We start from the raw sequence: 12,603 nt of genomic DNA, 5'->3' as shown, positions 1-12,603 counted from the left end.
ATGACTGCCTGAGGCAGAAGGTAGCAGAGAATATGTATTTCTGTGGTTAGAAATAATTACATCTTTACATTTTTTTTCTGTTTTAGTAGCAGATCTGTGTATATCCATTCTACTGCCTGTGAATTCCCCCAAAGTTTCTTCATTACTCTTTTCTTGCCACCAGAAGGACATCCTTGACATTGTTCATTTCAGATCAGACTGGTGCTTGTGGAATGAGTAAACTACCGTAGAGTAGCTGTAGTAGGCTAGCTAAAACCTTAGCCTGAGCACGCTGAGATATACATTTTTGATCAATTCCTCTTGTTCATTCACTGCCCAAAAGAAAGAGAAATTGCTATTCTCACATGATATGCAAACATTCAGCAAATACATTTCCCCATGAGACATAGTCTTTAGTGGTCTTCCTAGTCAATTTGTTCAGTCTGTTTTACCTGGAAATACTAAAGCCACTTATAAAGAACAAGAATCAAAACCCCAGGGAAGCATTTACTAAGAGAGCCATTATGACTCACTCAACAGACTTTCTTCTGCCGGAGCAGTGGGTCACAGCCCCAGTGCTGTAGGAGAGGAGATGGACTCGTATGCTTTGGGACATTAGTGATGGAAAGTCAATGCAGAGGAAGAAAAATATTTAGCTGCAAAAGAAGCTGGTAGAATTTCTTGCTATGACGGGTCAGTTGTGCACCTGATCTGTTCTATGTGTTACATATTTGTAGAAATGGAAAGCTATTTCCAGAGGCCACTAGACTTTTTCCACCTACCTATTTCATAATGGAATACACCCAATGAAAAGCTGATTGAGGATGCAATCATTTTGCTATTATTGCAAAAAGTGGTAAGTGTTGGTGGAAATACTGGAAATTAGCGTTTTTCCACAGATTTTAAGGCATCTGCAGGTAAAGAGGAGTCATAGGATTCGATGAAAGAAGAGCAATGGGTATTGTCTTCCTGGACTTCAGTAAAACCTTGGTTGCTGTCCCCATAAGATTCTCATAGAGAAGCTGCTAAAGCTGGATGAGCAGACAGTGAGGTGGATCAAAAATTGGCAAAATAGCCATGCTCCAGAGGGTAGTGGTCAGTGGTACAAAGTCTAGTTGGAGACCAGTAGTGAGCAGGGTACCCCAGGGGTTAATAAAGAGTCCTGTCCTTTTTAACATCTTAATTGATGATCTGGACAATGGGGTAGAGTGCACCCTCAGTAAATTCATAGATGAAATGGGGGAGAATGTTGTCTCATTCAGGGACAACTCAGCCAGAGGGCTGAGCAGCCATCCAGATGGACATTGACAGGCTGGAGATGTGGGCTGATGAGTCTCATGGAATTCAACATGGAATCTTGCCAATGTTTAAAAATACCTGAAGGGAGAATGTAAAGGGGTCAGAGCCAGACTCTTTCCAGTGGTGCCCAGTGCCAGGACCAGAAGTAATGGGCACAAACCAGAACACAGGAGGTTCCCTCTGAACATCAGGAAGCACTTTGCAGGTGATGGAGCACTGGCAGAGGTTGCTTGGAGAGGTTGTGGAGTCTCCACCCTTGGAGATCTTCATAAGTCACCTGAAAGTGGTCCTGGGCAACCTGCACTAGGTGCCCATGTTTGGACAGATAACCCCCAGGGGTCCATTCCAAACTCAGCCAATCTGTGATTCTGTGATTTTCAGGAATCCATGGCTGTTCTCTTAGGTCTCAGTGAAAGTTATCTTAAGCCACTGAAGGATAGACCAAGCACAGGGTCACTTGCTTGCCTAGGAAACCAGTACATTAGCTTAAGTTGAACCCTAGGTCACTGAGAGGGTCTTAAGGATCTTTGCACTGCAGTACAGCTTGTGGGTTGGAAACACTGTGAATTAACCCACTACAGTAGGTAAAACCCCACCAATTTGGAGACCTTGAGATCCAGATTCATTTACCTTCCTACTTCAAACGAACACTGACATTTTTTATGCCAGCGTATGGATGTGAAGTAGATGGTTGCTTCTGGTGTATGAGCCTCACATAGCTGACTGTTGAACCAGATTCCTTTCTGTCAGGTTCCAGCTATCTCCTAACACACTTTTCAAAAAGAGCAGGGAATGGACACTTTAGACCAAGGCAAACAGCTGCACTGTAAAATAAATGGGTTTAAATAGACCAGCAAGGGTGTCTGTAAGAGCTAGATTGCTCAGCTGTCATCACAGTTTTTAAGCTTTGAAAATGGTGTTATATTGTGCTAGGTGGCCAAATTCCATGCAGCAACACACTCGTTTTCCCTTTTTTTTTTTTTTTTTTTTTTGTAGTAACAGTAGTTCTGTATCAATTTTATTTGTAGATTTGTTATTTGAGAACTGATGACCCAGCAGCTGTACTGTTTTTGAGAAATGGCATGATACTACTACAAGTTGCTATGGCAATATCAGCTCCACACACCAAAAAAACAGCTTTTTTAGGCTGCCACCATGGAAATACATCCAAAATTCCTAGCTGAACTTTCAGTCATCTGAAAATCAAGATGTTAGTAACTCCTCTGCTTTACATGTTGGCATCCAGAGTGTTCTCTTTTCCCTAAACCAGACTGTGAGTACAAACTGCTAGGAAACTCATTTGTGTCCAGCAGAATATAAGACTGATTCAGAAGTCATGTGATTTCTCTGCAGCACTTGTGGCTTTCCTTATATTTTGTGAGCTCCCTAGTTTGTTTTCTGTTAGTAAGGATATCCTTTATGTTCAGGTTTTGAACAGAAGTATTGCAGACAGTACGTAATATCCTAAAGCACAGGTTGATTTTGGCATCTGGATTGTCTGACATGAGCATTCAACAGTTACAGATTAATTGTGTTCATACTGATAAAATTAGACAATGCAAAAGTATCTCACCATTTTAGGGACTTCTCTGGTTTGAATTCTGCATTCAGAATAGTATTCTATATGCATAATTGTAGTTATTTTGCTTCCTCTTAGCCCTCTGGAAAGTCTGTGCAAGTAAGCATTTTCTGAAATAGAGTAGCTGGATACAGTCCCCTCAGAGGGACACAGACAGTGGCCACTTAATAGGGCTCTTCATGTATTTAATTGTGCAGTGACTCTCTGTAGACTTTTGGCACAAAGCATAAAGAAAAACTGTTCCTTCCTTGAAGCAGATGCTGTAAAATAAGTAATTTTGCTTATGCACATGAACTTTCTGGAAAAAAGCATAGATGCCTTAAAATAATCTTGCTTGTACATGCTGTTTTCTCCAGAGGTAAGAGGACAGGGCAACTTTAGGAAAGATAAAAGTTTTAAAGAAAGGTTTGATTAAAGGTTCTATAGCTGGCTTCTCCACCAAGGAAGGAATCAAAAGATGACATTAAGATATATGAGAGAAGCATGTAAAAATAGGCTTAGGGCAACAAGCTGGGAGAGCAAGAATGAGAGGGCAAGGAAGAAACAGGAGCAATAGAAAGCCTTGGAAAAAGATTTGAAAGAGGGGAGTATAATCTTAGAGGTGGAAACTGCTCCATAGAGGCCAGGAAAAGAGAGAGACTCTGGGAGAATATAGGATATTGAGCACAATAGAGGATTTGAGAAAATTTTGTATATAAAAAACACTAGAAGATGGAGAGCATGGGGCAGCTGGAAGATGGATAGTTGGTGAAAATGAAAGTGGAGCCCAATGGGAAAGAAGGAAGTGTTTTATTAGGTCAGGTTCAGAAGAATAGCATATTGGGAAGATGATGAGAGGTGGGTAGGTTAAAAGGCTGGGGACAAAAATAGCACAAAAATAATGGAGTTCAAAAGAAGGTTTAGAAGAATTTTGTGAATCTGAAATTGTAGGATTTCAAAAAGGAGATGGAATAAGTGGAAGAAGTACTCTGTTTTCATGCAGTCTGTTTTGTTTTGTTTTGTTTTTGAGAAGACATTTTCCAGCTGCTTGGTAGAGAGGAGTTACAAGGTCACTGGGAGGTGACCAATAAAAACGTTAGTGATTTCATCAAAATTTAATTTCTTCTTTTTACAGCACAATACCGGAGAGTTCAGTTGTCCTCACAGAAGTAAACAGACATTTCTTTCTTTTACAGGCTGCCAAAATGGCAAACTATTGCAAGTATCAAAAACTGAGTGACCTTCTGTTCCTTACGTTTGCCATTGTCTTCATTGTCAGTAGGCTTGGCATATATCCTTTATGGTGAGTAAGCATATCATTTTTGTCTAATGCTAAACATCAAACAAGTTTGGAAATAGCTATGTTATTAATTGAACATGATTCATTGACATTACTCTGTTTCCCAGAGCATCGAGGAGAGTTTCAGACATAACCAGGTGTTGTAATAGCGTATTTACTAGAGTGCCATTATATTTACTGTGTGCTAGACAAGAAACATATGGGGCTTCTGCTGGTTTTAAGGTAGAAGTGGATTGAAAATCACATGGCTTTGGGTTAGCAGGTAGTTTTTTGTTCTGGCAAGAAGTTAGAGGGGGAATAAGATATTAGTCTCTGAAGATGCTGACCAGAGGCTATGCTTGAAGCTAGGCTCTGCTCATTAGCTTTTAGTGTACGCTTTATAAACAAGTTCAGCTTAAAGAAAACACAGGGAGCTAAGGAAAGTTCAGCTCTGCTGAACTGTATAAGGATGTTATTGCCATGCAGATTTGTAATACTGCAGGCTACTCCTTTTTCACCCTTCCTTTGAACTGGGGGTCCTGGGGAAGCTGTATAATACATGCATCTTCAGGGTAATTATACAGGTGTTAATGTAATCTCACCTCTTCCCAAAGGCAGTCACTTCCATGTGCACTCACTCTCTCTTCCTAGGTGAGAACACATGCATCTATACACACAGACACAGGCATTTGGTTCTTTAGCTAGGATCTTCAACATCCAGAAGGCTGCTGGCGAGTTAGAAGACAGCCTGATGCACACCAGTTCAGAAACCCATTCAAGTTTCTCTGCAAGCACAGTATGAGTTACCTTTGCCAAAAAAAGAAATGCTCCCACACAGGCCAATGTGTTCTATGTATGAGCAGGGCTGGGAGAAGGCGTAGATCTCACTCTTTTGTGTTCAGGATCTTTCCTTTCTCTAGTATGAACAGAACTAACCCAAATCTCTGTGACACCAGGAGGGGTTTGTCATTACAATAGAAGATGATGATGATAGCTTTGGTTTGGCAAACCAACAGAAATACCAGAAATGTTACCTTTGGCAAAGGTTTAATTAGAGGCATTACCACCAAGCTCCTTGTTTAAGCATACAGATGATTTACAGATACTAATATCAACCTCTGTCACTTTTTCCTCCCAGATCCTATATAATGGTATCTCTTTAGGGGTTTGTTCAGTGCAAACAGGATAAGACCAAGGTGCCCTTAGGGAGCTGTGTCATCAGGTCATATTAACAGTAGAATGTAGAAGTCTCATTTAGTGTTTAATGATTCCAAAGATAATGTGATAATGCCTAGTCCCTACTGCGCTGTGAGTTGGTAAAGCCCCATGACAAAAGGAGAAAAGGGATGGATGCACAACACGCATATTTAAAAGTGCTTGTTATTTTTTCCAAGGAACAGTGATTTATTTCTTAAACAAGTTTGCTTCCCTTTCTTTAGTTGTTTCTCAAAGCTAACTTGGCCATACACTGAATTTCTGTAAATAAAGTTGATTTTTCTACCTGTATGATCTCAGACAGGAAAAATGGTGGTACATCTGCTCATAGGATTTAGTCTGTCACACCCTGTCTTATATTAGGAAATGCAGTGAAGACCAAATTCTACCAGTGCAGCTCTGCCACTGGAGACTGCAGTGTACATGATTCTGCTTCAGAGAAGACTCAGTCAGACAATGACAGCTTGAAATAGAAATCCCACTGCTTATTCCTCTCTCCTCTAATGGCTTTAAAACAGTAATAAATTTACACTCCTTTTTGAGTGCTTTGAGTGTGGTTTTTTTTACAGAGCTAACCAGGGAGGAATACAGAGCATGCAGGGATGAGGTTAGGAAAGGTAAGGCCCAACTGAAATTGAATCTGGTGGGGAATGTCAAAAGCAACAAGGATATCTTCTTTAAATACATAGGTGACAAAAGGAAGACTAGGGAAATACAGACCTACTGCTGAAGGAGACAGGGGACATGGTGACGTGTGACCTGGAAAAGTCTGAGTCTTGGACAGCCTGCTCTAGGTGACCCTGTTTGAACAGGGATGTTGGACCAGATGACCTCCAGAGGACCCTTCCAACCTCAACCCTTCTGTGATTCTGCAAGCTGCCTTATGCATTTATCTGCAGCACTAGCAGAGTATTTAAACCCCTCTCTGTGTTATTTGAACTGGCAAACAGGGAACTGCTGACTTTAAATTTTGTTATTCAAACACAAACTTTACCAGATCACTGCTGTGTGCTTGCCTTGCTGAATAGTCAACAAAGAGCAGATTAATCTTTTCAGAGTGCATGATTTTGAAGGAGGTCATTAGTCCTTTATGCATTGAACTAGAAGCAGCTGCCTAATATGCTTTTTCTCTTGAGACATCTGAAAATCAGCAAGGTCAAGTTTTTCCTATCTTTTACATCCTTAGTGTGGTAGTCAAATTTTGGAAAGTCTTTTAACTTTTAACCGTTTTAACTATTTTAACCTTTTTAACCCTTTTAAGTATTAACCTGAAGTGTTTAAAATAACACTGTATTTATAACCATAACTGAGGCTCAGAAACTGAAGGTCCATGCCATCTAGAGTGATTTCCATGAAGTGTTGCAGCCAAATGTTACCCTGCAGGAAGCCTTTGCTAGGACTAAGCAATATTTTAAATTAAAGGTTGAGAGGAATGTGGTCAACTTACTGCCTGCCTAATAGCCATATTTTGTTCATATGAAGCCTGAAGTGTGGAAGAATGTGTCACCACACTTGTGTGATTAGGTGGTATCATTCAAAGTAGACTCATGAAGGCAGTGAAGATAGAGGGACTGTGTGAATCACAGGGATTTAGCAGTAGACAGTGTACTACTCTTTCACAGATGGAGTGGTTACACTAGTGATCACTCTGCCTTTCCTCCCCCTTAATTGACAAAAGTGCACATTTATCTATTTTGAATTTGTGAATGGTTCAGTCATTCGCTTGAGCCTTCAAAATAGGATGCTGAACCATAAATACTGTTTGAATCACTCTCTGAGTCCACCTGGCACCTGACGCTCTTAGTAATAGTATTTTACAAGTCTGTCTGTAGCTTGAAATTGTCATTTTCATTATTTTTATACCTTTTCTTTTAGTATTCCAGCACTTGAGCTGTGGAAATTTATTGCTACTTTATAAATGGTCAGTATTCTCATAGCAAGAAAAACAACCACATTGCAAGAAAAGCGAAGTCCTTGCTTTGAAGTACATGGAGTATAATGGGCTTAACTGCATGAGTAAGAAGCAGAATATCAGACTCCACTTACTTCTTGCCAAACTGAGTAAAACTATTTAGCCCCAAAATACCTTGTAGCAGAAAGGAATAATTGGAGAGGTATCTTCAGAAGGTGACTCCAATGAAAAGGGAAGCTGTTGGTGGAATGTTATGTGCAAGGATGCTTCAATTACAGGGAATACAGTACAAGTATGGTGTGTATGATGTGTGATTTCTGATACCATCTTATTTCCAGACTATAGCCTTCATGTACATGCAGTTAATGGTTATCCTGATCTGTAAACATGAAGTCTAGAGGCAGCTTCATAGTTTTCAGCTGTAGTGTGGGCATTGCATGTGAGAGTCAGAGTTAGTAAGGATGAAGCATGGGACATACAAGCTTGTCTGTCAAAATCCTTTATTTCTGTGAAGCTGCAGTTATAAATCTTCACCCCCATTAGCTTGCATGTCAGCAAAGATGAGTCATTGGAGTGGCAGCAAGCCAGGAAACATAGTTTTGCCCTCCTTTTCCTTGTTGCTGAATATTCAAAATAGCAAAATTTGATGCCTGATTAATATTACATAAATATGCAAATTTTTTTCTAGCATAAAAACTGAGAGGTATAAAATTGGTGAGTGTGCAATGTAAAAGGAAGACTGTAATTTATAAGAAAACTTCCCCCCCACAAGAAGGCGAACATCCAAGGCAGGGTTCCAGCAACGTCGCTTATGAAGCGCTGGCATGCTCTTGTGCTCCAGCTTTGCACAAGTGCCATTTAATTCCGCATAAAGGTGCTAATAAAGAATTCAGAATGTATCAAATGCTGTTGTCTGAAGGTTGTTTAGCAGCAGGGCTAAGACAAAAGAAACAGGCAATTAGGTATATATTTAGCAGTCTTTCTACAGGCATCTGGAGTTCATTTCAGCAATAATTCAAAAACCCCAGGACACTTTCTGCCTCCTGCTGCTAAGCGAATGTAGGAGTAAAGCTGCTATTTCCACTGACAAGACATTTTGCTTGTGAAATTCTCCCACTTGCGCATAATCACTGTTCTAGCAAATTACAACATAAAATACAACTCTCTGTGAGTCGGGGGAACATGATGCCTTCTCAGGTGATAGAGGACTGTAGAGAGAATGAAGGCAATCTCAAACTGAAGAATTGATAGAAGTGATTCAAGCCCTCAGCTAGTCTAATCAGGCTGTGCAAAACTGTTACCTCGAGCCTTTCTTCATTTCAGTAAGCCTTGCAATTCCTTTTCCCTAGGCCTCAAACATTTCTTTTTGATGTAGTTACACAGACAGTCTTCTCTGTTGATAAAGGAATGGTTTGCTTTTTGCTGCTGTTATGTTTTTCTTTCAGTATTCGGACAGGGGAACTCATGGGGCTGTAATATTTATTAATCATTTTTTGAGGTGTGCAGATGGCACTTCCATTCGAGGAGGCGTGGGTCTTAAGAAGGTGATGCTGTGTAGCAGCCAAGATTTTCCAGTCTCTCCAGTTTTCTTTGTTCATTGCAGAGGTCGTGTTCTGAGAACTGAAACTCCTGAACGCTGGCTATAGAGGAAACCCAACACTACTCACCTGCTTTGCTTACCTTTCCATAATATGTGGGTGGTTTTTGTTGTTGTTGTTTTGCTTTTTTTTTCTTTTTGTTTGTTTGTTTTGTTTTGTTTTTGACAGGGCTGTTTGTATAGATCTCCTAATGCTGTGAAGAGTTTGGTATCTGAAACTATTTTCACAAAGTGACAATTAGGGTATTTCCAAGAGCTTCAGTGGAAGAAAGGTGGCTGGCATGGAGAGAGATACAAGGTTACTAAACCCATTCTCTGTTTAAAAAACGTGTGTTAAGGTAACTGGAGAAAGGTGCAACTTAGGGGTTTCAAAGAAAGAAGAGAACACTTCAAGGAAAGCAAGGCTGATGATGACCATGTGCAGGTACCAAGTTGTATACATGGTCTGTTCTGAAAGTAGTAAATTGTAAATTCATGTTCCTTTGTGTTTCTCTGAATAGTACTCATATGAGTTTGTGTTTTGCTACTTTTAATTAATTATGTTATATGAGAACTAGAACACACTAAGTTTCAGGGAAGTCTTACTGGCAAGTGCCACTGTCAAAAGTCAGAGGAGCAGGGAAATGGTGTTTGCACTCATGAGATCTGTGAAGTCGCAGCATGCCCCCGCTACTGTACCACATTAGAAGCTGTGAGCACAGACAGTAAACCACTTTGGTTAGTTGTTACAGCCTTGTGTAATGTTAGTAGGTATATCTAACTGGTTATTCCATTTGTGCATCTGTTTGAAAAGGTTCTGTCAAGAAAAAAAAAAAAAAAAAGGAAAAATAGTTCTCACTGTAATGACTCAAAGCTCTTTCTGGTGCCTGTCTTCTTATTGACTCCAAAATGCAGTTGCTAAATGGATTTTTTTTTTTTTCTTATGCCAACAAATCCTGTATAAGCGCAGGTCTGGCAGACCTCAGAATAACTTGGTTCCATGTTATTCTTTCATTTTTAAAGCCCATGAGAGTACAGTCTGGTTCATGGCTGATTTCTAATTGCCTTTTCATGGCAGTGAATATCTGCATGACCCAGACAGGCATGGTGTGATCCTTGCTGAGTTAAAATTAACTTCTTTTCACAATGGTGTGCTGGAACAAACCCTAGTTACTTATTACCATCTTTCTCTCATCTCTGCATGACCAGCTGACTAGCCCTTCCTGAATTTCATCACTGATTGAACAACAGTGTGGAATACAGCACATAGTGGGTCTCCAAACAGTGATCCAGTATTGCCAGTTTGCACTGTTCTGTCTCCTTCCTTCTATCCTGCAATCAGCTTCTGAGTGAAATTGCAGCTTGAGTTATGAATAGGGCAGCACAGAGCCCCCACTAGTAGCAGCTGCTTCAGAGATTTGCTGAACATCTCTTTTTCCTAGCCTTGTCCTGTTTCTAGCTGATATTGACTGGTTTTGTGCAGCTTTTAACATGCATGGAGTTTGAATCATAGTCTTTGATACTGTTTTTCTTTCCTGGCACATTTTCTGCTGTTCGGCCCTTTGAGCATGTGTATTGTGGGAAGGCAGCATGTGGACCCTGACAGAGGCACCCTGTTTCATTCCTGTGAACATATTGGTAAAACAGAAAGCTCAAACCCACAAGCATCCCACTACATCAAAGCAGTACGTGGGCACTAGCTAAAGCAAGAATTCTGGTCATTTACTAGGCATGGTAAGAACCCAGGTAACTTGATAAATCCAAGCTGCCCCAACCTCATCTGGACTCTATGAACAGTGTTTCACGATGGCTTTAGTTATTCTCACTGGATCCTGAGGCCAGCAAAAACCTTTCTAGCCTGGCTACTATTATGTGTACAACTGGGCAAACATCTCTAATTGTTCTACTGTAAAATCAGCTGCTTTTTTATTAGGAAAGTAAATCTCTTCTGACACTGTTTTAAGCTCATTTTGCTTAAAACATTGTCTGAAATATAGCACAATCTAGGCTGTTTGTGGGTAGCAGATATTGAAGGAATAAATTCTTATTTTGATCCAATGTACTTGATTCCCAATATTATTCACACTGTCAGTGAGTGGATGCTGCAGAACTAGCAGCAAAAATTATCTAATGTGCTTATATTTCAGGCCGTTTGTAGCTTCAGGAGGTAACTTCTAACCAATTAGTTTATCAAGAGCATTTAATAAGTTTTTGGCAACCTAACTGCAATACATTTGAAGAAAATATAGACTTCAATGTATGCATTTTTTTTTTTTTTTAAAAAAAAGGTTTTATTAATTAAGTCTCCATAAATTTACTCATGACTCTTGTCTTAGCTCTTTAGCAGATTACAGATAATGTTGTCATCCTATCTGTTTTTGACAAAAGGTTACCCAATGATGTCTTTTGTATTGCCTGGTTATTTTATTTCCTCAAATTGTTTACAGCACTTGTGAACTCAGGACTCTGAGTACTGTATGAATCAAAACTGAAGTCTTTGGAGTGCCGAACCAGCTGTTTACAGAGAAGCTATAAGAACTGGAAAGGTTACATGTGTCATTCACAATTGTGGGTTTGCAGTGTAAACAAAAAGAAGTGGCATTTGCTTGGTATTTCAGTTTCAAAGATTTTCATGTGATCACAACTGGAAAAAATTGTATAAAAAAGGATTTCATCAGGACTTCCAAAGTCAATTCCTATCCTCGTTTTTAGGTTCTACAGCCTGTTCCCTGTGGCTGTAATAATGCCTTCTGTTGTCAGGGACAGGCTGTTCAGACTGTGTACTCACTTTCCTTCTTTTATTAGGAAATCTGTCCTTTCTAAAACCTGAGGTCTGATTGAAAACAGGACAGAGACAATTACCAGAATGCTTCTTTTGCTCAGAATTATTCTGATGAGTGTAAATGTCTCAAGGGAAGGGAAGCAGCTTTGGTGGTGTTCCTGTGGCCAGATGCTTTAGCTGCTTTTAAGGCAGCTTCACGGGGCATGGTGACTGGAAAGGAGGCTGCACTGTGGGTTGGCTCTGCCATGGCAGTCAGCTGAAGTTCTCTGAAATTGCATCATTTGCAGGAAGGAAGGGAGAAAAAAAGAGGCTGGACATGGTTTTTATCTAAAGGAGAGGTATGTGAGGAAAGTTTGCCCCCAAATACATTTTAAAGCATAACCTGTTCTGCGGAGGGGAGAGCTGTGCTGATGCAGAAGTACCACAGGCAGCCCATAGGAGTGCTGATGCTCCGGCTGGCTCTAGGTAGTTTCAACACTGGCAAATGTTCTGCCTCTTCTCACCCCCTTTTCTTTTAAAGGCTTGAACTGTAGCAGGGGTGTTTGCTGCTGGTGGGGCATGTTTTATAATGCCACCATGTTGATATAAAAGCATAACAATGCTGCTGGTTCACTGCAAGTTGCTGTATTATGTGGGGCATAAAAATTGTAGCTGTACAGAAGTGTGGGAATGGTAGTTAACTTACCAGCTTGAAATAGTAAATGGCTTTTGAGCACCATGATCAACAGCTATGATGCAGCTAGAGTCTTATTAGTGCTCAGCTAGAAGGAGGTCATTACAGCAAAACACTTTGGAATAAAGTCAGCACTCATGTAAGTGAGCATATCCTGTTGGTTTTATCAGTGTTGCACAATGGCAGAGTGTGAGCTATGACAGCTATGAAAGTACAGATCACAGTTGAGGAAGCTGGATTGAACTGAAAACTGTTCAATGCTGATTTCCGAGCCTTTGACGTGGAGGAAGTTCTTATGACGGTTGTGGAGACAAAGGTAGAAGTCATAAG

General features: G+C 40.3%; 1 protein-coding gene across 2 annotated transcripts in view; it reads left to right on the top strand.

Moving 5' to 3' along the window:
• The window catches only part of CERS6 (ceramide synthase 6), a 120,992-nt gene that overhangs the window by 91,303 nt on the left and 17,086 nt on the right, over positions 1–12,603 (top strand). For both annotated transcript variants that reach the window (XM_082763391.1, XM_082763390.1), the window contains exon 8: positions 4,033–4,139. In XM_082763391.1, the coding sequence (XP_082619517.1) occupies positions 4,033–4,139 (107 nt within the window). The remainder of the gene's footprint in view (positions 1–4,032; positions 4,140–12,603) is intronic.

This window comes from Aythya marila, assembly GCF_965140915.1.
Source record: "Aythya marila genome assembly, chromosome: 6".
Classification (NCBI taxonomy): domain Eukaryota; kingdom Metazoa; phylum Chordata; class Aves; order Anseriformes; family Anatidae; genus Aythya; species Aythya marila.
This window is presented reverse-complemented; position numbering and strand designations above follow the sequence as displayed.